The sequence below is a fragment of the Hemiscyllium ocellatum genome, chromosome 42, assembly GCF_020745735.1.
Source record: "Hemiscyllium ocellatum isolate sHemOce1 chromosome 42, sHemOce1.pat.X.cur, whole genome shotgun sequence".
Lineage (NCBI taxonomy): Eukaryota > Metazoa > Chordata > Chondrichthyes > Orectolobiformes > Hemiscylliidae > Hemiscyllium > Hemiscyllium ocellatum.
Genome location: NC_083442.1, coordinates 37,256,497 through 37,277,308, shown reverse-complemented (window position 1 = coordinate 37,277,308; position 20,812 = coordinate 37,256,497). Strand labels below are relative to the sequence as shown.

General features: G+C 43.7%; 1 protein-coding gene across 2 annotated transcripts in view; it reads right to left on the bottom strand.

Moving 5' to 3' along the window:
- LOC132834679 (leucine-rich repeat-containing protein 49) overlaps nt 1-20,812 on the bottom strand; it is a 258,355-nt gene that overhangs the window by 11,058 nt on the left and 226,485 nt on the right. For both annotated transcript variants that reach the window (XM_060853632.1, XM_060853633.1), the window contains one exon: nt 8,935-9,044. In XM_060853632.1, coding sequence (XP_060709615.1) covers nt 8,935-9,044 — 110 coding nt within the window. The remainder of the gene's footprint in view (nt 1-8,934; nt 9,045-20,812) is intronic.

The following is a 20,812-nucleotide window of genomic DNA, read 5'->3' as shown; positions in this document are numbered from 1 at the left end:
TGGGGAAAGAACAGAGTTAAAAATTGTTAGATCACTGGTTCTCAATTTCCAGACTACTCTGCAGACCACTTTGATGATGCAAAAGACCTCAAGTCAGATCACCTACCAGCTCTATCCAGTTGTTTTTGCTTGCCACCACAATAAAAAAAACATCAGAATTAAAGGGACCAATGGTTTTTGATGAGACACTGAAGAGGTGAGCCTTCGAGCTCCACGCTGAAGAGCATCAATCTGATTTCAGGCTCCACATTCACAAGTTTCTCTTTTTCTGAATTGTAAGCCCCACTAGTATTGGAAATCTGATCTTACAGCTGTATTTCATTTTTTCAAGGCATCCATTACTAGCTGCTCCAAGATGTAATGCTATTTACAGTTTCCCTGGAGAGGTAATAGAGCTATAGAGTTTTACAGCCTGGAAATAAGCCTCTCAACTCATCATGTCGACAACTGTCATTGAGCACCTATTGACTCAAGTCCCTTTTTTCAGCTCTTGGCCTATAAGCTTGTGTACTATGGCACTTCAAATGTTCATCTAAATACTTGTCAAATGATGTTATGGTTCCTACCTCCGTCACCTTTTGAATCCAGAGAGTTCCAGATTTCTACTACCCGCCACGTGAAAAATGAATCCTTCCTTAAATACCCTCAAAGCCCCCTGTCCATAACCCTAAATCAACTAAGGGGATATGTTTTTTCCTATCTATCTTATCTATGCATTTCATAATTTTGTACACCTCAATTAGGTCACCCCCTCTGCTCAAACAAATACAAACCCAGACTATCTAGACTTTCTTTATAGCTGATTTGCTCCAGACCAGACAACCTCCTGGTGAATCTCCACTGCACTTTCTCTAGTATAATTGTTTCCCATCACAGTGCAGTGACCAGAACTGCTCACAATATTCCAGCTATGGTTGAGTTAATATCTCATACAGCTCCATCATATCTTCTCAGCTCTTACATTTAATGCCTTGACTAGTAAAGGAAAGCATTCCATGTGTCTTCTTAAATGCTTTATTCACCTATTTTGTTGCTTTCAAGGATTTGTTAACATGGTGAAATGCACAGAGGCTGGTATCCCATCTACAAGTCACCCTTTTTTTACTTAAGAGTACAGGCCCTTTGGCCCTCGACACTGCACCGACCTATGGAACCAATCTGAAGTCCATCTAATGTGCACTATTCCATTTTCATTCATATGTCTATCCAATGACCATTTAAGTGCCCTTAAAGGTGGCAAGTCTATTACTGTTAATCCTCTGATTATCTTGTACGTCTCAATTAAGTCACCTCTTAACTTTCTTCTCTCCAACAGCATGGTGGCTCAGTGGTTAGCACTGCTGCCTCATAGCACCAGGGTCCCAGGTTCAATTCCAGCCTTGGGTGACTGTCTGTGTGGAGTTTGCACATGCTCCCCGTGTCTGCATGGGTTTCCTCCAGGTGCTCCAGTTTCCTCCCATAATTCAAAGATATGCAGGTTAGGTGAATTGGCCATGGTAAATTGCCCATAGTGTTAAGTGCATTAACCAGTGGTAAATGGGTCTGGGTGGGTTACTCTTCAGAGGGTGGTGTGGACTGGTTGGGCTGAAAGGCCTGTTTCCAAACTGTAGGGAATCTAATTTAATCTAATCTCAATAACAGCCTCAACTTCCTCATAAGACCTTTCCTCCATACCAGCCAACATCCTAGTAAACCTCCTCTGAACCCTTTCCAAAACTTCCACATCCTTCCTATAATGCAGTGACCAGAACTGTACACAATATTCCAAGTGCAGCTGCACCAGAGTTTTGTACAGCCGCAGCATGACGTTGTGGCTCCGAAACTCAATCCCTCTACCCTATCAACTTGGATAGCAACTTTCAGGAATCTAAATAGATGGACACCAAGAACTCTCTGCTCATCTACACTCCTGACCTTCTACACCCTCATCCAGGTCATTTATAAAAATAAAAAACAGGAGTGGACCCCAAAACAGATCCTTGTGGTACACCACTAGTAACTGAACTCCAAGATGAACATTTGCCATCAACCGTCACCCTCTGTTTTCTTTCAACTAGCCAATTTCTGATCCAAACTGCTGAATAAAACATAGAACAATACAGCGCAGAACAAGCCCTTCAGCCATCGATGTTGCACCAACCTGTGAACTATTCTCAGCTCATCTCCTACACTATCCCAAAATCATCCATGTGCTTATCCAAGGATTGTTTAAATCTCCCTAATGTGGCTGAGTTAACTACACTGGCAGGTTGGGCATTCCACGCCCTTACCACTCTCTGAGTAAAGAACCTGCCTCTGACATCTGTCTTAAATCTATCACCCCTCAATTTGTAGTTATGTCCCTCGTACAAGCTGATGTCATCATTCTAGGAAAAAGACTTTCACTATGTACCCTATCTAATCCTCTAATCATTTTGTGTGTCCCTATCAAATCCCCTCTTAGCCTTCTTCTTTCCAAGTCTCTCAGCCTTTCCTCATAAAACCTTCCCTCTAGACCAGGCAACATCCTGGTAAGTCTCCTCTGCACCTTTTCCAATGCTTCCACATCCTTCCCGAAATATGGCAACCAGAACTGTACACAATATTCCAAGTGCGGCCGCACTAGCATTTTGTATAGTTGCAGCATGATATTACAGCTCCGGAACTCAATCCCTCTACCAATGAAACCTAACACATCATATTCCTTCTTAACAGCACTATCAACCTGGGTGGCAACGTTCAGGGATCCATGTATATGGACTCCAAGATTCCTCTGCACTTCCACACTTCCAAGAATCTTTCCATTGACCCAGTACTCTGCCTTCCTGTTAGTCTTCCCAAAATGCATCACCTCACATTTAGCTGCATTGAACTCTGCTACCTTTTAGCCCAATTCTGCAGTTTATCCAAGTCCTCCTGCAACCTGTAACATTCTTCCAAACTGTTCACTACTCCACTGACTTTAGTGTCACCTGCAAACTTACTCATCCATCTCCCAATGTCTGCGTCTAAGTCATTTATAAGTCATGACAAACAGCAGTGGTCCCAAAACAGATCCTTGTGGTACACCATTAGTAACTGGACTCCAGGCTGAATATTTTCCATCAACCACCACTCACTGCCTTCTTTCAGAAAGCCAGTTTCTAATCCAAACTGCTCAATCCCCATGCCTCTGCATTTTCTCCAACAGCCTACCATGTGGAACCTTATCAAAGGCTTCACTGAAGTCCATGTATACCATGTCAACTGCCCTAGCCTCACCTACATGCTTGGTTGCCTTCTCAACAAACTCAATGAGGTTTGTGAGTCGCAACCTGCCCTGGACAAAACCATGTTGACTACCTGAAATCAAACTGCTGCTTGCTAGATGATTACAAATCTTGTCTCTTATAATCCTTTCCAAAACCTTTCCTACAACAGAAGTAAGGCTCACTGGTCTCTTATAACCAAGGTCATCTCTACTGCCCTTCTTGAACAAAAGCACAACATGGAGTTGCACATTCTCCTCATGTTTGCGTGGGTTTCCTCCGGATGCTCCGGTTTCCTCCCACAATCCAAAGATGTGCAGGTTAGGTGAATTGGCCATGCTAAATTGCCCACAGTGCTAGGTGAAGGGGTGAATGGGTCTGGGTGGGTTGCTCTTTGGAAGGTTGGTGTGGACTTGTTGGGCCGAAGGGCCTGATTCCACACTGTAATTAATCTAATCTAATCAATTTGCAATCCTCCAATCTTTTGGTGCTGAACCTGTAGACAATGACGACTCAAATATTAAAGCCAAAGGCTCTGCTATCTCCTCCCTAGCTTCCCAAAGAATCCTCAGATAAATCCCATCCGACCCAGGGGACTTGTCTACTTTCAATCCTTCTAGAATTCATAACACGTGTTCATAACTAACCTCGATCCTTTCTAGTCTAATATCTCTTACCTCATTCTTCTCCTCTATCGCCCTCAATCACACGCCTTCATATTTTCTGCAAGAGCCTACCATGGGGAACCTTATCAAACGCCTTACTGAAATCCATAAACAAATCAACCACTTTACCCTCATCCACATGTTTAGTCACCTTCTTAAAGAACTCAATAACGTTTGTAAGACACGTCCTACCCTTCACAAAACCGTGTTGACTATCCCTAATCAACTTATATTTTTCTAGATGATTATAAATCCTATCTCTGATAACACTTTACCAACAACTGAAGTAAGGCTCACTGGTCTATAATTACCAGGGTTGTCTCTACTCCCCTTCTTGAACAAGGGCACAACATTTGCTATCCTCCAGTTTTCTGGCACTATTCTTGTGTACAATGACAACATAAACATCAAAGTCAAAGGCTCTGCAATCTCCTTCCTTGGCTTCCCAGAAAATCCTAGGATAAATCCCATCTGGCCCAAGGGAATTATCTATTTTCACACTTTTCAGAATTGCTAACACCTCCTCCTTGTGAACCCCAACCTCATCTAGCCTAGTAGCCTTGTATCTCAGTATTTTCCTCAACAACATTGTCTTTTTCCAGTGTGAATACTGATGAAAAATATTCATTTATCGCTTCTCCTATTTCCTTGGACTCCACGTAAAACCTCCTACTACTATCCTTGATTGGCCCTAATCTTACTCCAGTCATTCTTTTATTCCTGACATACCCATAGAAAGCTTTAGGGTTTTTCATAATCCTACCTGCCAACAACTTCTCATGTCCCCTCCTGGCTCTACTTAGATCTCACTTTAGGTCTTTCCTGACTAACTTGTAACTTTCAAGCACCCTACCTCAGCCTTCATGTCTCATCCTTACATAAACCTCTTCTTCCTCTAGACAAGAGATTCAATTTCTTTAGTAAACCACGGCTCCCTCACTCGACCACTTCCTCCCTGCCTGACATGTACATACTAATCAAGGACTTGCAGTTCCTTGAATAAGGTCCATATTTCAATTGTGAGCTGAAAAATGTGTTGCTGGAAAAGCGCAGCAGGTCAGGCAGCAGCCAAGGAGCAGGAGAATCGACGTTTTGGGCATAAGCCCTTCTTCAGGAATGAGGAAGGTGTGCCAAGCAGGCTGAGATAAAAGGTAGGGAGGAGGGGCATTGGGAATGCGATAGGTGGAAGGAGGTTAAGGTGAGGGTGATAGGCTGGAGAGGGGCTGGGGCAGGGAGGTCGGGAAGAAGACTGCAGGTCAAGAGCGCGATGCTGAGTCCGAGGGTTGGGACTGAGATAAGGTGGGGGAGGGGAAATGAGGAATCTGGAAAAACCTGCTTTCATCCCTTGTGGTTGGAGGGTTCCTAGGCGGGAGATGACCCACCTTATCACAGTCCCAACCCTTGGACTCAGCACTGCCTTCTTGACCTGCAATCTTCTTCCCGAACTCTCCACCCCCACCCCCTCTCCGGCCTATCACCCTCACTTTAACCTCCTTCCAATTGTGCCCATCCCTTGCAGTTTCCTTCCCCATCCTATGCATCCTAAATCTTGCCTAATTGCATCATAGTTGCCTTTCCTCCAGTTATAACTCTTACCCTGTAATATATATCTACCCCTTTCCATCACTAAAATAAACATAACCAAACTATTGTCACTATTATCAAAGTGCTCATTTACCTCCAAATCTAACACCTGGCCTTTTTCATTATCCAGTACCAAATCTAATGTGGCCTTGCCGCTTGTTGGCCTGTTTACATACTTGTGCACAGTACACTTGCTGTGGCCAACCAGCTCTCTCACTTAGAGGAGGCATTTTGTCAGCACTGGCGCTCTTGCTGCCATTTCACATGGACACCATGGTCTCTCTGTTTCTCTGTTCTTCCTGAGGTCCTACCATTCAATGAGTACTCCCTTGCCTTGTTAGTTTCCCAAAATGCATCACTACATACTTTTCAGGATTAAATTCATTTCCATTATTCTGTCTATCTGACCAACCATCTACATCATCTTGTAGTCAGTGGGTCAAAATCCTGGAATTCCCATTCTTATGGCAATGGACTACAGCAGTTCAAGAAAGCGGCACGGTGGCACAGTGGTTAGCACTGCTGCCTCGCAGCGCCTGAGACCCGGGTTCAGTTCCCGACTCAGGCGACTGACTGTGTGGAGTTTGCACGTTCTCCCCGTGTCTGCGTGGGTTTCCTCCGGGTGCTCCGGTTTCCTCCCACAGTCCAAAGATGTGCGGGTCAGGTGAATTGGCCAAGCTAAATTGCCCGTAGTGTTAGGTAAGGGGTAAATGTAGGGGTATGGGTGGGTTGCGCTTCGGCGGGTCGGTGTGGACTTGTTGGGCCGAAGGGCCTGTTTCCACACTGTAAGTCTAATCTATAAAAGCAGCACACCTTCTCAAGGGCAACTCAGGATGGAAAATCCCGGTCAGCAACGGCCACATCACATGAATGAATTTAAAATATGTCTAAGGCTTTACTTCTTGCTATTTACCACACCACCAACTTTTGTATCATCTGCAAACCTAATGATTATACCTCCTAAATTCATACCTACATTATCAAACAGCAAGGGTTCCAGCATCAAACACTATGGCATGCCACTGGTCACAAAAACAACCTTCACCATCATAATCTGCATCCTGTCACGAGGCCAAATTTGGATCCAATTTGCCAAATTTCCCTGGATCCCAAAGGTTCTTCCTCCTTGACCAGTCTCCCATGTGAGACATTATCAAAATCACTGTCAAAATCCATATAGATTTCAACCATTGTACCAGCCTCACTCTATATTTACTCACCTCTTTGAAAACACAATAGAACCTGTCAGACAAATCACCCTCAATCCCACTCCTCCATATTTTGTGCAATAGCCTATGGTGGGAAACCTTATCCAATGCCTTACTAAAATCCATATACACCACATCAACCTCATCCACCTGCTTGGTCACCATTTCAAAGAACTCAATAAGGTTTGTGTGGCATACCCATCCTTCACAAAACTTTGTTGACTATCCCTACTCAACTTATTTCTCTCTAGAAGATTTTAAATCCTATCTCTTAAAGCCTTTTCCAACACTTTTACCCACAACTGAAGTAAGGTTCACGTCTATAACAGGGTTATGTCTAATTCCCTTCTCATCTCTAGTTTAAATCTGCTACTGCTTATCCGAATATTATGACCTCTCTAGACTGCTTCACATGAGGAACCATCTACTTTACGTCTATACTGTCAATCCCCTTTAATATCTTATATACCTGAATTAGAGATGTTGTCGTTCTTCTAAACATTACTGTATAGGCCTAAATTGCTCAATATCTCTTCAAAAGATAAAACTCCTCACTTCGCTTCTGTCTTTCCTTCATCTCCACCACCTTTACTGACTCAAAACCAATTATAACCCTATCTTTCCGAACCAGAGAAGGTATGCATTCTAAATAAATGCAAGGAGTGGGAATTTCGTAAGAGTGGGAATACAGAGTGGAGGGGAAGAAATGCAATACTTGTCAGTTTGCGACAATTTGAATTTTAAAATTTTGTCTGCGTATTTAGTGCTTTGTCCACGTTATTGTGTAGGAAAAGAAAAAAGCTTACTATCAAAGTGTGATTGCAGCACAGAAGACCATTAAACCTGCTATGCACATGGTGCCTCTCCATGAAATCTCACAGCAAATCTCCCTCCTTCACTCTTTCCCCAAAACCTTGACAATTATCTAATTCCCATAGGGAACTCATGATTGGATCTGCTTTCACCACACACTCACAGGTCTTGTGATGCTGTGATAGTGTCCTGGGATGGAAGGTCCGTGTTCAAAGTTTGCTCTATGCGTATGTCATCACTTAACTGAACTGTTTGGTAAAAATAACTCCACCATTCTTTGAGACAGTGCTTTTCAGATCCTAGCCACTGGCTGAGTAGAAGATTTTCATCAGGCCACTTTTTGCTCTTATGTCATTCACCATAAATCAGGATCCTTCAATTCCCAATCCTGAACCGATGAGAACTTTTCAGCCCATCACACCCATGCCGGTTAAAAACATGACCTAACTATTTAATTTCTATTTTGCAGAACTTGGCCAAAAGCCTTGTTTGCCTTAACATTACAAGTGCACATCTGAATACCTGTAAAATGTTATGAGGTTTTTGCCTCTAACACACTTACTTGACAGTGAATTCTAGATTCCTACCACCATCTGGATGAAAACTTTTTTCCTCATAACCACTTTAGACATCCTGCTTCTTACCCCAATGAGACGTTCATTAAGGGAAAAGGTTTCTTCCTACCTACCCGATGATCCTCACAGAAAAGAACATTTTCTCCATAGCTGCTCAGGATTACGAACCTCTAGCAAATCTCTCAACCTTTTCTTCTCAAAGGAGCAAATCCCAATTTTGCCAATCAATCCATTCTGCCAGTTCTTCATCCCTGTAACCTTTCTTGCAAATCCTTTCTGCTCTCCAACGCTTTCACATGCAAAGATAAGAATTAGGCAACTGTCCAATTGAGGCCAAAACACTGCTTTACATAGGTGGTGCATGTCTCTGTTTATATGCCCAGCCATCTATATATCATTACAAGTCCAGTGTGACTCTTCTTCAAACCTCATTACCATTTTATAAGAATACTTATCATTCATCCACTACAATAATGCCAGAATTAGCTGGCTTTTCTCCAAGATTATTGTGAGAGTTTGTATCTCAACCAGAAAGGACAGGTGGGCACTATGTTTCAATCTGAAAGGCATCACTTTCAGCAATACAGTGGTCCTTCAGTATAATACTGAATGGGCTAGTCTGGAATTTGTGTTCAAGTCTATGGATTGGGATATGACTCATTACCTCTCACATAGAAGTCAGTGTGCTTCTACCAGGATATTTCCAACAGAGCACAACTTTCTCCAAATCACCCCATTAAGTGCTTCAGCAATTACATTAAGAATAAAGATGAACCCTTTGTTTTACAAATATAGCGATGGACAGTTTTAATACATATGGAATTATTGTTTAACTGTGCTATCAATATATTTTAGCTCTTACTTGATTTCTCCTAATAATGAAAGCAACCGAGGCTGGGGAAGGTCTGAAGCAGCTACATGTGCCAAAATTCCAAAGAGTCGCTCACCCATTACTGTATCCATGGGAGTTACCTGTACAGATGAGAAGAAAGTTAGTGGTTTAATCCAAGTGCGTTAAGGACATTTGCAATCATCATCTCCACATTATTTTGATACTAAATGTTAATAAAGGTCCCAATGAAACCAATGTCAATAAGTATGTTGCTTTAGTTCTGAACCAAAAACTTTGCAGGCACTTCCATCATTTCCCCCACCTGAACTATGATATTGGGGACGTTTTCTGTAACGTTAAATGTTAACTAAAAACTCCATTAGCATTATAGAAAAATGGGATGACTTAGAGGATGGTGAAAATTGTATAATTATTGGCAAAAAGCAAATCATGATTAGTGACTTTTGACTAACTCCATCCAATGCATACTGCTTGTTATTTCTCTTTGCAAGAAAATGAGAAAACATCTTTTTCTTAGATGCCCTTTAGGTCTCTTTTATATCTTTCCCCTCTCACCCTAAACTGAGACCCAATATCTCTAACCTGTCTCCCATTCCAGGGGGTAAAGCCCTTGCCTATTTACCCTATCCATGCCCCTAATAATTTTGTAAACCTCTATAAGGTCACCCCTCAGCCTCTGACGCTCCAGGGAAAACAGCCCCAGCCTGTTCAGCCCCTCCCTGTAGCTCAGATCCTCCAACATCCTGGTAGCTCTTTTCCGGACCCTTTCATGTTTCACAACATCTTTCCGATGGGAAAGGAGACCAGAATTGCGCGTAATATTCCAACAGTGGTGCCTCACTGAGCCCTGACTGCTCTCTCACTCGACCATCTCCTACCTACTCACTGAACAGCTCTGTTATTCCTCCATGATCTGATGGCTTTGCTGACTGTCCACACAGTGTTCAAGGCACTCAAAGGCTTCCATTAATGACCTGAACCTTCCCTTACCGTGCACCGCCTCACTGACCCTTCATTGACATATTTGTTCACCACTCCCTCTGTCCCTGTTCCCCTCCCTTCCTCTCTCTCTCTCTCATCCTCTAATGTTGAATTGGGATTCAATATTTGCTTTTACAAGTTTGCGGTTGAGTCTTGGGGTGTGTTTGGATGTCTCGGATATGTGTAAGCAGATGTTGCTGTAAAGGGATGAGTGATCATAATGCGGTTAAAATGTACTGAGTTTGGGAGAGATGGAGTTTTCTTTCTCCACCATCACAGCTAATCGGTGGTAGTGCCTGAGGACATTGCATTAAGTTAAAGGTGAAGTGTAAATGGCGTTGTGGGCAGCGAGTGGAAGCGATGGATTTGGATTTCTGTGACTGTGGAACACAAGTGTGTCTGAGGTAGCGGTAATATGTAGCGTCAGGGATGGCTAGAGGATTAGCTAACTAATGGACAGCGTTGGGATAAGGGCGGGATGTTTTCAGGATGGCGACGTAGTGGTGTGTCTCATGGAGAATGCTGGGAGCGCAGTCTTTACGATTTGTAGTAATGACTTCGATTAAACGTGGGAGAAACTGCGGGGAAGGCAGTGTCGATCTCCAAAAATGACATGGCTAAGTTGGTGAGGTGGACAGAGAGATGGCAAATGATTTTCAATGCAGTGAAATGTGAGGCGATGCAGTTTGGTCGGAATAACTTTGGGAGACAACATAAAATAAGGGGGTACAATTCCAGAGGGGGTGAAGGAGCAAGGGGACAGGAGGGTAAGTTGGTACAGATCATTGAAGGCTGGAGATAACGCGCACAGTGTCCTCGGATTTATGAATGGGACATCAAGTACAAGAGCAAGGTGGTGAGGTTGACCACTTGTTCGGTCTCAGCTGGAGTCTATGGAGGCAAGCATGCAGGTAGTGAAGAAGGCTAATAGCATGCTGGCCTTCATAACAAGAGGGATTGAGTATAGGAGCAAAGAGGTGCTTCTGCAGCTGTACAGGGCCCTGGTGAGACCACACCTGGAGTACTGTTTGCAGTTCTGGTCTCCAAATTTGAGGAAAGACATTCTGGCTATCGAGGGAGTGCAGCGTAGGTTCACGAGGTCAATTCCTGGAATGGCGGGATTACCTTACACTGAAAGACTGGAGCGACTGGGCTTGTATACCCTTGAGTTTAGAAGACTGAGAGGGGATCTGATTGAGACATATAAGATTATTAAAGGATTGGACACTCTGGCAGCAGGAAACATGTTTCCGCTGATGGGTGAGTGCCGAACCAGAGGACACAGCTTAAAAATACGGGGTAGGCCATTTAGGACAGAGATGAGGAGAAATGTCTTCACTCAGAGAGTGGTGGCTGTGTGGAATGCTGTGCCCCAGAGGGCAGTGGAGGCCCAGTCTCTGGATTCATTTAAGAAAGAGTTGGATAGAGCTCTCAAGGAAAGTGGAATCAAGGGTTATGGAGATAAGGCAGGAAGAGGATACTAATTAAGAATGATCAGCCATGATCATATTGAATGGCGGTGCAGGCTCGAAGGGCTGAATGGCCTACTCCTGCACCTATTGTCTATTGAGTATTGAGTGCAATTGTGGGCACCACTTCATAAGGAAGATGAGAATGCATGAGAGAGAGAGAGAGTGCAGGAGCGAGGAGAGAGGAGAGGGGGATATCTGATAGAGATTTTCAAAATCACAATTGGGCTGGACATTGGGGACAGGCTTCAGCGGGTCAGTGTGGACTTGTTGGGCCGAAGGGCCTGTTTCCACACTGTAAGTAATCTAATCTAATCTAATCTTGGCCATGCATATGGTACAAATAACTATTTACCACTTCCTCGAACAATTTCTTTTAGAAGATAGCTAACTGACTTCACAATTCCCATAATGTGATTACTGACATTTAGCTCAGATTGGCTGGATGGCTACAGTGTGGTTCAATCCCCATATCACCAGAGTTAGTTCTTGGGGCCTGCCTTGCCCCCCAAGTAATATCATATGATAAGTCATGAGGATGCAACATGAAGAGTGATTTCTCACAAGTGAACCTTTCAGGATAGTTATTAAAACATATGTTCATTTGCAGGATAAAGGAAAATATTTAATCTTTGTAATATCACGAAGCCATGGCACATAATTAGTTTGGAAAATATGACAAGAAAATGCAATGCTTTAGTTCTTGTTGCTGAATTGTTGTCATACTTGAGAAACCTCAGGTTCTCAATACATAGCCCTAAACTTCGGTGCCAATTCAGTCCTACTTGTAGAGTCTAGCTCTCTGAATATTTCATTTTCTTCTGATTGTCATCCACTTGTTAAAATTTCAGTCATGAATTATATTTTATAGCTGTAATGCATACACCTGACCCATTCACAGATTTTACAAAACTGACATTCACTATTCTGTAAACTAGTTGGTTGTCACATATCCAGTTCACACCATTGCAAGTTTTGGAATGGACTACAATACAAATCAGTTATTTCTTAAAGTGCACACTGGACTTATAAAACAGTGATTTTTTACAGGATGTATGTTTTGCTGGCCAGACCAGCATTTATTGCTCATCCCTAATGACCCAGAGGACACTTCAGAGTCAACCACATTGCTGCGGGCTTGGAGTTACACGGAGGCCATATCAGGTCAGGACGACAGTTTCCTTCCCTAAAGGACATAAGTGATTTCTGTGGTGAGAGAAACAACTGGTGGAATTTTATAGGGGTCTGAGCAATGTGGACTATGCAAGGTAAGTGGCAGAACTGGATTACAAATGTGGGAGCAACTCATGGAAAAATTCTTGCTAGGCAAAGACATGTTACCAATTGATGGTGATTACTGAACATAGAACAGAGAACAGTACAGTACAATACAGGCCCTTCGGCCCTTGATGTTGTGCCGACCTTTTATCCAACTCTGAGATCAAACGAACCTACAGACCCTACATTTTACTATCATCCATGTGCCCATCTAAGAGTCACTTAAATGTCCCTAATACAACTGACTATACGATTGCATTACTATATTATTACAAATTACTATACAGGGTCCATTCCCTGCACCCACCACTCTCTATGTAAAGAACATGCCTCTGACATCTCCCCTAAACCTTCTTCCAATCACTTTAAAATTATGCCCCCTTGTGATAGCTATTTCTGTCCTGGGAAAATGTCTGTGGTTATCCACTCTGTCTATACATTTCATCACCTTTCACACCTCTATCACGTCACCTCTCATCCTTCTTCGCTTCAATGGGAAAATCCCTATCTCTTTAAACCTGCCTCCAGTCCAGGCAGCATTCTGGTAAATCTCCTCTGCACCCTCTCGAAAGCTTTCACATCCTTCCTATAGTGAGGCGACTGGAACTAAACACAATATTCCGAGTGTGTCTAACAAGGGCTTTATAGAGCTGCAGCATAACTGCACGGCTCTTAAACTCAATCCCCCTGCTAATAAAAGCCAACACATCATACGCTTCCAAGAGCTAGAGTGGAAGCTGAGAGCGAGAACACACAGAGTTATTATCTCTGGATTGTTACCTGTGCCACATGATAGCGAGGCGAAGAATAGGGAGAGATATCAGCTGAACACATTGCTACAGGGATGATGCAGGAGGGAGGGTTTCGGGTTTATGGATAATTGGGGCTCATTCTGGGGAAGGTGGGACCTCTACAAACAGGATGATCTTCATTTGAACCAGAAGAGTACTAATACCCTGGGTGGGAATTTTGCTAGTGCTATGCAAGTGTTCTTTCAGCCACCAGACGAATCAGTTTTTGTCCAATGTGGGTAGGAGGGTTTCCTGACACAGTATGTCAAAGGGCTGACAAACGGAGTTCACACTGGGTCCACACGAGATATGAGACGAGAAAGGATTGAGGTTAGTAAGGAAGAAGCCTTATCAATTCTCGAAGGAGTGAAAGTAGCTAAGTGCCCTGGGCCGGATGGGATTTATCCGAGTATTCTCTGGGAAGCTAGGGAGGAGATGGCGGAGCCTTTGGCTTTGACCTTTGAGTTGTCATTGTCTACAGGTTCAATACCAAAGGACTGGAGGATTGGAAATGTTGTATCCTTGTTCAAGGAGGGCAGTGGAGATGACCCAAGTAATTATAGACTGGTAAGCCTTCTGTCTGGGAAAGGATTATAAGAAATAGGATTTATAATCATCTAGCAAGCAACAATTTGATTTCAGATAGTCAACATGGTTTTGTCAGGGTCTGGTCGTTGGGTTTTTTGAGAAAGTGACCAAGCATGTAGATGAGGGTAGGGCAGTTGACATAGCATACATGGATTTCAGTAAAGTCTTTGATAAGGTTCCATTTCGTAGACTGTTTGAGAAAATGCAGAGGCATGGGATTGAGAGTGATTTAGCAGTTTGGATTAGAAACTTGCTTACCGAAAGAAGACAGTGAGTGGTGGTCGATGGAAATTATTCAGCCTGGTGTGCTATAAGGATTTGTTTTGGGACCAATGCTGTTTGCGATTTTCATAAACTATGTGGACACAGGCATAGGTGGATGGGTTAGTAAGTTTGCAGATGATACTAAAGTTGGTGGAGTAGTGAACAGTGTGGAAGAATGTTGCAGGTTGCATGGAGACTTCAATGACTGCAGAATTGGGCTGAAAAGTGGCAAATAGAGATAAAAGTGAGGAGATTCACTTTGACAAGAATAACAGGAAGGCAGAATACTGTCAGTGGAAAGACTCTTGGTAATGTGGATGTGCAGAGGGATCTTGGTGTCCATTTGCATAGACCCCTGAAAGGTGTCATCCAGGTTGATAGTGCTTTTAAGAAGGCATACAGTGTGTTAGGTTTCATTGGTAGAGGGATTGAGGTTCCAGAGCCGTGAGGTCATGCTGCAACTGTACAAAACGCTAGTACGGCCTCACTTGGAATATTGTGTACAGTTCTGGTCGCCCCATTACAGGAAGGATGTAGAAGCATTGGAAAAGCTGCAGAGCAGATTTACCAGGATGTTGCCTACTCTGGAACATAGGTCTTATGAGGAAAAGCTGAGGGACTTGGATCTGCTCTCATTGGAGAGAAGAAGGCTGAGATTTAACAGAGACAAATAAGATGATCAGAGGATTAGATAGCGTGGACAGCAAGAATCCTTTTCCTCAGATGATGATAATTACTTGTACGGGGTGGGGGGCTGTGGTTGCAAATTCAGGAGTGATAGATTTAAGACAGATGTCAGAGGCAGGTTCTTTACTCAGTGAGTAATAAAGGCGTGGAATGCCCTGCCTGCCAATGTAGTTAACTCAGTTGCATTAGGGGCATTAAACAGTCCTTGGATAAGCATATGGATGATGATGGGATAGTGTAGGGGGATGGGCTTAGATTATTTCACAGGTCGGCGCAAAATCGAGAGCAGAAGGGCCTGTTCTGCACTGCATTGTTCTATGTTCTCAATAACCCTATCAACTTGGGTGGCAACTTTCAGGGATCTATGGTCATGGACCCCAAGATCCATCTGTTCCTCTATATTGCCAAGAATCCTGTCTTTAACCCTGTAATCTGCATTCAAATTCAACCTTCCAAACGGAATCACTTCACACTTTTCCAGGTTGAACTCCATCTGCCACTTCTCAGCCCAGTTCTGGATCCTATCAATGTCCTGTTGCAACCTACAACAGTCCTCAACAACTCAACCAACCTCTGTGTCATTGGCAAACTTACTGAACCACCTTTTCACTTCTTCATCCAAGTCATTTCTAAAAATCACAAAGACAGAGGTCCCAGAACAGATCTCTGTAGAACCCCACTGCTCATGAAGCTCCAGGCTGAATACTTTCCAACAACTACCACCCTCTGTCTTCTATGGGCCAGCCAATTCTGCATCCAGCCAGCCAAATGTCCCTGTATCCCATGCCTCCTTACCTTCTGAACAAGCTTACCATGGGGAACCTTATCAAACACCTTGCTTAAATCCATTACACCACATCCACTGCTGTATCTTCATCAATGTGTTTTGTCACATCCACAAATAATTCAGCAAGGCTTGTGAGGCATGACCTGCCCCTCTCAAAGCCATGCTGATTATCTATAATCAAGCTATGCTTTTCCAAATCATCATAAATCCTGTCTCTCAGAATCATCTCCAATAATTTGTCCACCACTGACGTAGAACTGACTGGTCTGTTATTCCCAGGTTTGTCCCTGCTCCCTTTCTTGAACAAGGGAATAACATTTGTCACCCTTCAATCAGCTGACTCTACTCCAGTGGACAGTGAGGACACAAAGATCATCACCAAAAGCACAACAATCTCTTCCTTCACTTCCCCAGCAACCGTGGATGTATCCCGTCTGATCGAATACTTAGGCATTCTCATGTTTTTCAAATTTCCAGCACATCCCCCTTCTTAACATGAACCTGTTGGAGCATATTAGCCTTTTTTTTACACTGTCCTCACAAATGTCAAGGCCTCTCTCAATAGTGAATACTGAAGCAAAGTATTCATTAAGGACCTCCCCTCCCTCCTCCGACTCCTGGCACAAGCTCCCTCCACTATTCCTGATTGGCCCTTCCCTTACTCTTGTTCCTCACCTAAGTGTAAAACACCTTGGGGGTTCTCCTTAATCCTACTCGCCAAGGCTTTTTCAAATAATGTTCTATCTCTTTAAATCCACACTTCAGTTCCTTCCAGGCTACCCTGTAACCCTTTAGCACCCTGTCGGATCCTTGCTTTCTCAACCTTAAGTAAGCTTCCTTCTTCCTCTTGATTAGATATTCCACATCTCTCATCACCCAAGGTTCCTTCAGTCTACCATCCCTTCCTTGCCCAGCAAGTGCTCCCTAAACGACCTCCACATTTCTGTTGGGCATTTCTCTGAGAATATCTGTACCCAATTTATGTTCCACAGTTCCTGCCTAATATCATTGTAATTCCTCCTCCCCAATTAAATACTTTCCCATACCGCCTGCTCCTATCCCTCTTCATGACTATAGTAAAGGTCAGGGAATTATGATCACTATAATCAAAATGTTCTCCCTGCCCTGTTTCACAGAACAATACAGCACAGGACAGGCCCTTCAGCCCTCGATGTTGCGCAGACCTATGAACTCTTCTAAGGTCATCTCCTACCCCCAACACCATCCAAAGGATTGTTTAAATCTCCCTAGTGTGGCTGAGTTAACTACATTGGCAGGCAGGGCATTTCACGCCCTCATCACTCTCTGAGTAAAGAAGCTGCCTCTGACATCTGTCTTAAATCAATCATCCCTTAACTGGTAGTTATGCCCCCTCGTACAAGCTGACGTCATCATTCTAGGAAAAAGACTTTCACTGCGTACCCTGACTAATCCTCTGATCATCTTGTATGTCTCTGTCAAATCCCCTCTTAGCCTTCTTTCTAATGAGAACAGACCCAAGTCTCTCTGCCTTTCCTCATAGGACCTTCCCTCCAGACCAGGCAACATCCTGGTAAATCTCCTCTGCACCTTTTCCAATGCTTCCACATCTTTCCTGTAATGGGGTAGCTAGAACTGTACACAATATTCCAAGTGAGGCCGCACTAGCGTTTTGTATAGTTGCAGCATGACATTATGGCTCCGGAACTCAATCCCTCTACCAATGAAACCTAACACACCGTATGCATTCTTAACAGCACTATCAACCTGGGTTACAATTTTCAGGGATCAATGTACATGGACTCCAAGATCCCTGTGCACATCCACACTACCAAGAATCTTTCCATTGACCCAGTATTCTGCCATCCTGTTATTCTTCCCAAAGTGGATCTCCTCACATTTAGCTGTTTTGAACTCCACTTGCCACCTCTCAGCCCAATTCTGCAATTTATCCAAGTCCCCCTGCAACCTGTAACACTCTTCCACACTGTCCACCACTCCACCGACTTTAGTGTCATCTGCAAACTTACTAATCCATGCATCTATGCTTGCATCTAAGTTATTTATAAAAATGACAAACAGCAGTGGTCCCAAAACACATCCTTGTGGCACACCACTAGTAACTGGACTCCAGGCTGTATATTTTCCATCAACCACCACTCGCTGCCTTCTTTCAGAAAGCTAGTTTCTAATCCAAACTGCTATATCACCCTCAATCCCATGTCTCTGCATTTTCTCCAATAGCCTACCATGTGGAACCTTATCAAAGGCTTCACTGAAGTCCATGTATAGCACATCAACTGCCCTAGCCTCATCCACATGCTTGGCCACCTTCTCAAAAAACTCAATGAGGTTTGTGAGACACGACCTGCCCTTGGGAAAACCATGTTGACTATCTGAAATCAAATTGTTGCTTGCTAGATGATTATAAATCTTATCTCTTATAATCCTTTCCAAAACATTTCCTATAACAGATGGAAGACTTACTGGTCTATAATTACCTAGGTCATCTCCACTGCCCTTCTTGAACAAGGGCACAACATCTGCAATCCTCCAGACCTCTGGTACTAAATCTGTAGACAATGACAACTCAAAGATCAAAGCCAAAGGCTCCACCATCTCCTCACTAGCTTCCCAGAGAATCCTTGGATAAATCCCATCCGGCCCAGGGCACTTAGCTACTTTCATTCCTTCTAGAATTGATAAGGCTTCTTCCTTACTAACCTCAATCCTTTCTAGTCTCATATCTAGTATCTCATTCTTCTCCTCTGCAATATTATCCTTTTCCTGAGTGAAAACAGATAAGGAATATTTGTTTAGCACCTCTCTGATCTTCACAGGGTCCACATACAATCTTCCACTTCTGTCTTTGACTGGCCCTATTCCTAACCTAATAATCCTTTTATTCCTCACATACCTATGGAAGCTTTAGGGTTCTCCTTTATTCTACCTGCCAAAGACTACTCATTTCCTCTCCTTGCTCTTCTTAACTGTCTCTTTAAATCCTTCCTAGCTAATCTATAACTCTGCATTGCTTCATCTGAACCATCTTGTCTCATCGTCACATAAGCCTCCTTCTTCCGCTTAACAAGAGATGCAATTTCTGTAGTAAACCACAGTTCCCTTACCTTATCACTTCTCCCTGCCTGACAGGGACATACCTATCAAAGATACACAATATCTGTTCCTTAAACCAGCTCCACATTTCGATTGCCTTACCCTCAACCATATGCTTGGTCACCTTCTCAAAAGATTGCCCTTGCCCCATCAATAACTCTTGCCCTGTGGTATGTACCTATCCCTTTCCATCGCCAAACTAAACGTAACTGAATTATGGTCACTCTTTCCAAAGTGCTCAGCTACCACTAAATCAAACACTTGGCCCTGGTTTATTCCAAGTGCCAGACCCAGTGTGATCTCTCCTCTTGTTGGCCCTTCGACATATTGTGTCAGAAAACCCTCCTGCACACACTGGACAAAAACTCATCCATCTGGCGTAATAGAGTTATCGCATTTCCAGTCAATGTTGGGGAAGTTAAAATCCCCCGTAATAACCATCCTGTTCCTTTCACTCTACCCAGAATCATTTTGCCAATCCTCTCCTCCACCTCCCTGGAACTCTGCGGACTCCTATAAAAAACTCCCAGCATTATGACTTCTCCTCTCCTGTTTCTAACCTCAGCCCATACCACCTCAGTAGATGAATCCTCGTCAAAAGTTCTTTCAGCCACTGTCATACTAACTAGGCACACCTCCCCCTCTTTTACAGCCTTGCCTGTTCTTAATGAAAGATCTAAATCCTGGAACCTGCAACATCTATTCCTGACTCTGTTCAATCCATGTTTCCGAAATGGCCACAACACTGAAGTCCCAGGTACTTATCCATGCTGCAAGCTCACCTCCCTTATTTTGGATACTTCTGGTGTTGAAGTAGACACACCTCAAACCAGCTTGCTGTTTGTCAGCATATTCCTGTGACCGTGAAATCCTGTCCATGCCCTCACTATTCTCATTCTCCTGAGCACTGGAACTACACCTCAGGTTCCCATCCCCATGCTGAGATAGTTTAAACCGACCCGAATAGCACCAGCAAATTTCCCACCTAGGATATTAGTACCCCTCTGGTTCAAGTGAAGATCGTATCCCAATGATCCACATATCTGAAGCCCTCCTGTCTGCACAAACTCTGCATCCATGTATTCAGCTTCACTTACACTCTGTTCCTAGTCTCACTAACACATGGCATCAGTAGCAATCCTGAGATTACTACTCTGTTCACCCTGCCTTTTAGCTTCCAATCTAACCTACATTTACTTTTCAGGTCCTCATTCCTTTTCCCAGCTATGTCATTGGTACTGATGTGCACCACGATTTCTGGCTGTTCACCCTTCTCTTTAAGCATCCTGTAGACTCAATCTTAGACATCCCTGACCTGGGCTCCCGCAAGGCAACATACCATCTGGAAGTCTCGTTCGTGACCACAGCATCTCCTGTCTGTTCCTCTAACCATTGAATCTCCTACCACTATCGCTCTCTTATCCTCTCCCCTTCCCTTCTGAGCCACAGAGCCAGGCTCAGTGCCAGAGCCTGGCTGTAGTGGCTTTCCCCGGGTAAGTCATCTCTCCTTAACAGTATCCAAAGTGGTATACATTATTGAGGGGAATGGCCACAGGGGATCCCTGCACTGTCTGCCTATTCCCTCTCCCTCTCTTGACAGTCACCTAAGCTACCTTCACCCTGCAACTTAGGTGTGACTACTCCCCTATAACTCCTCTCTATCATCTCCTCAGCCTGCAAATGATCTGAAGTTCATCTAGCTCCAGCTTCCTTATGCGGTTTGTGAGGAGCTGGAGTTGGGTGCACTTCTCGCAGGCGAAGTTAACACAGATACACTAGTGGTAACCCTTATCTCCCGGGTCCTGCAAGAGGAGCATGCAACTGGCCTAGCTTCCATCCCCTCTGCTCTAAATTGCCAAAAGAGACAGAAAAAAATCTTAACTTACTAACCCTCCATACAGAGTCTTTTTTTTGATAGAGGAAGAGGACAAGTGAGAGACACAATC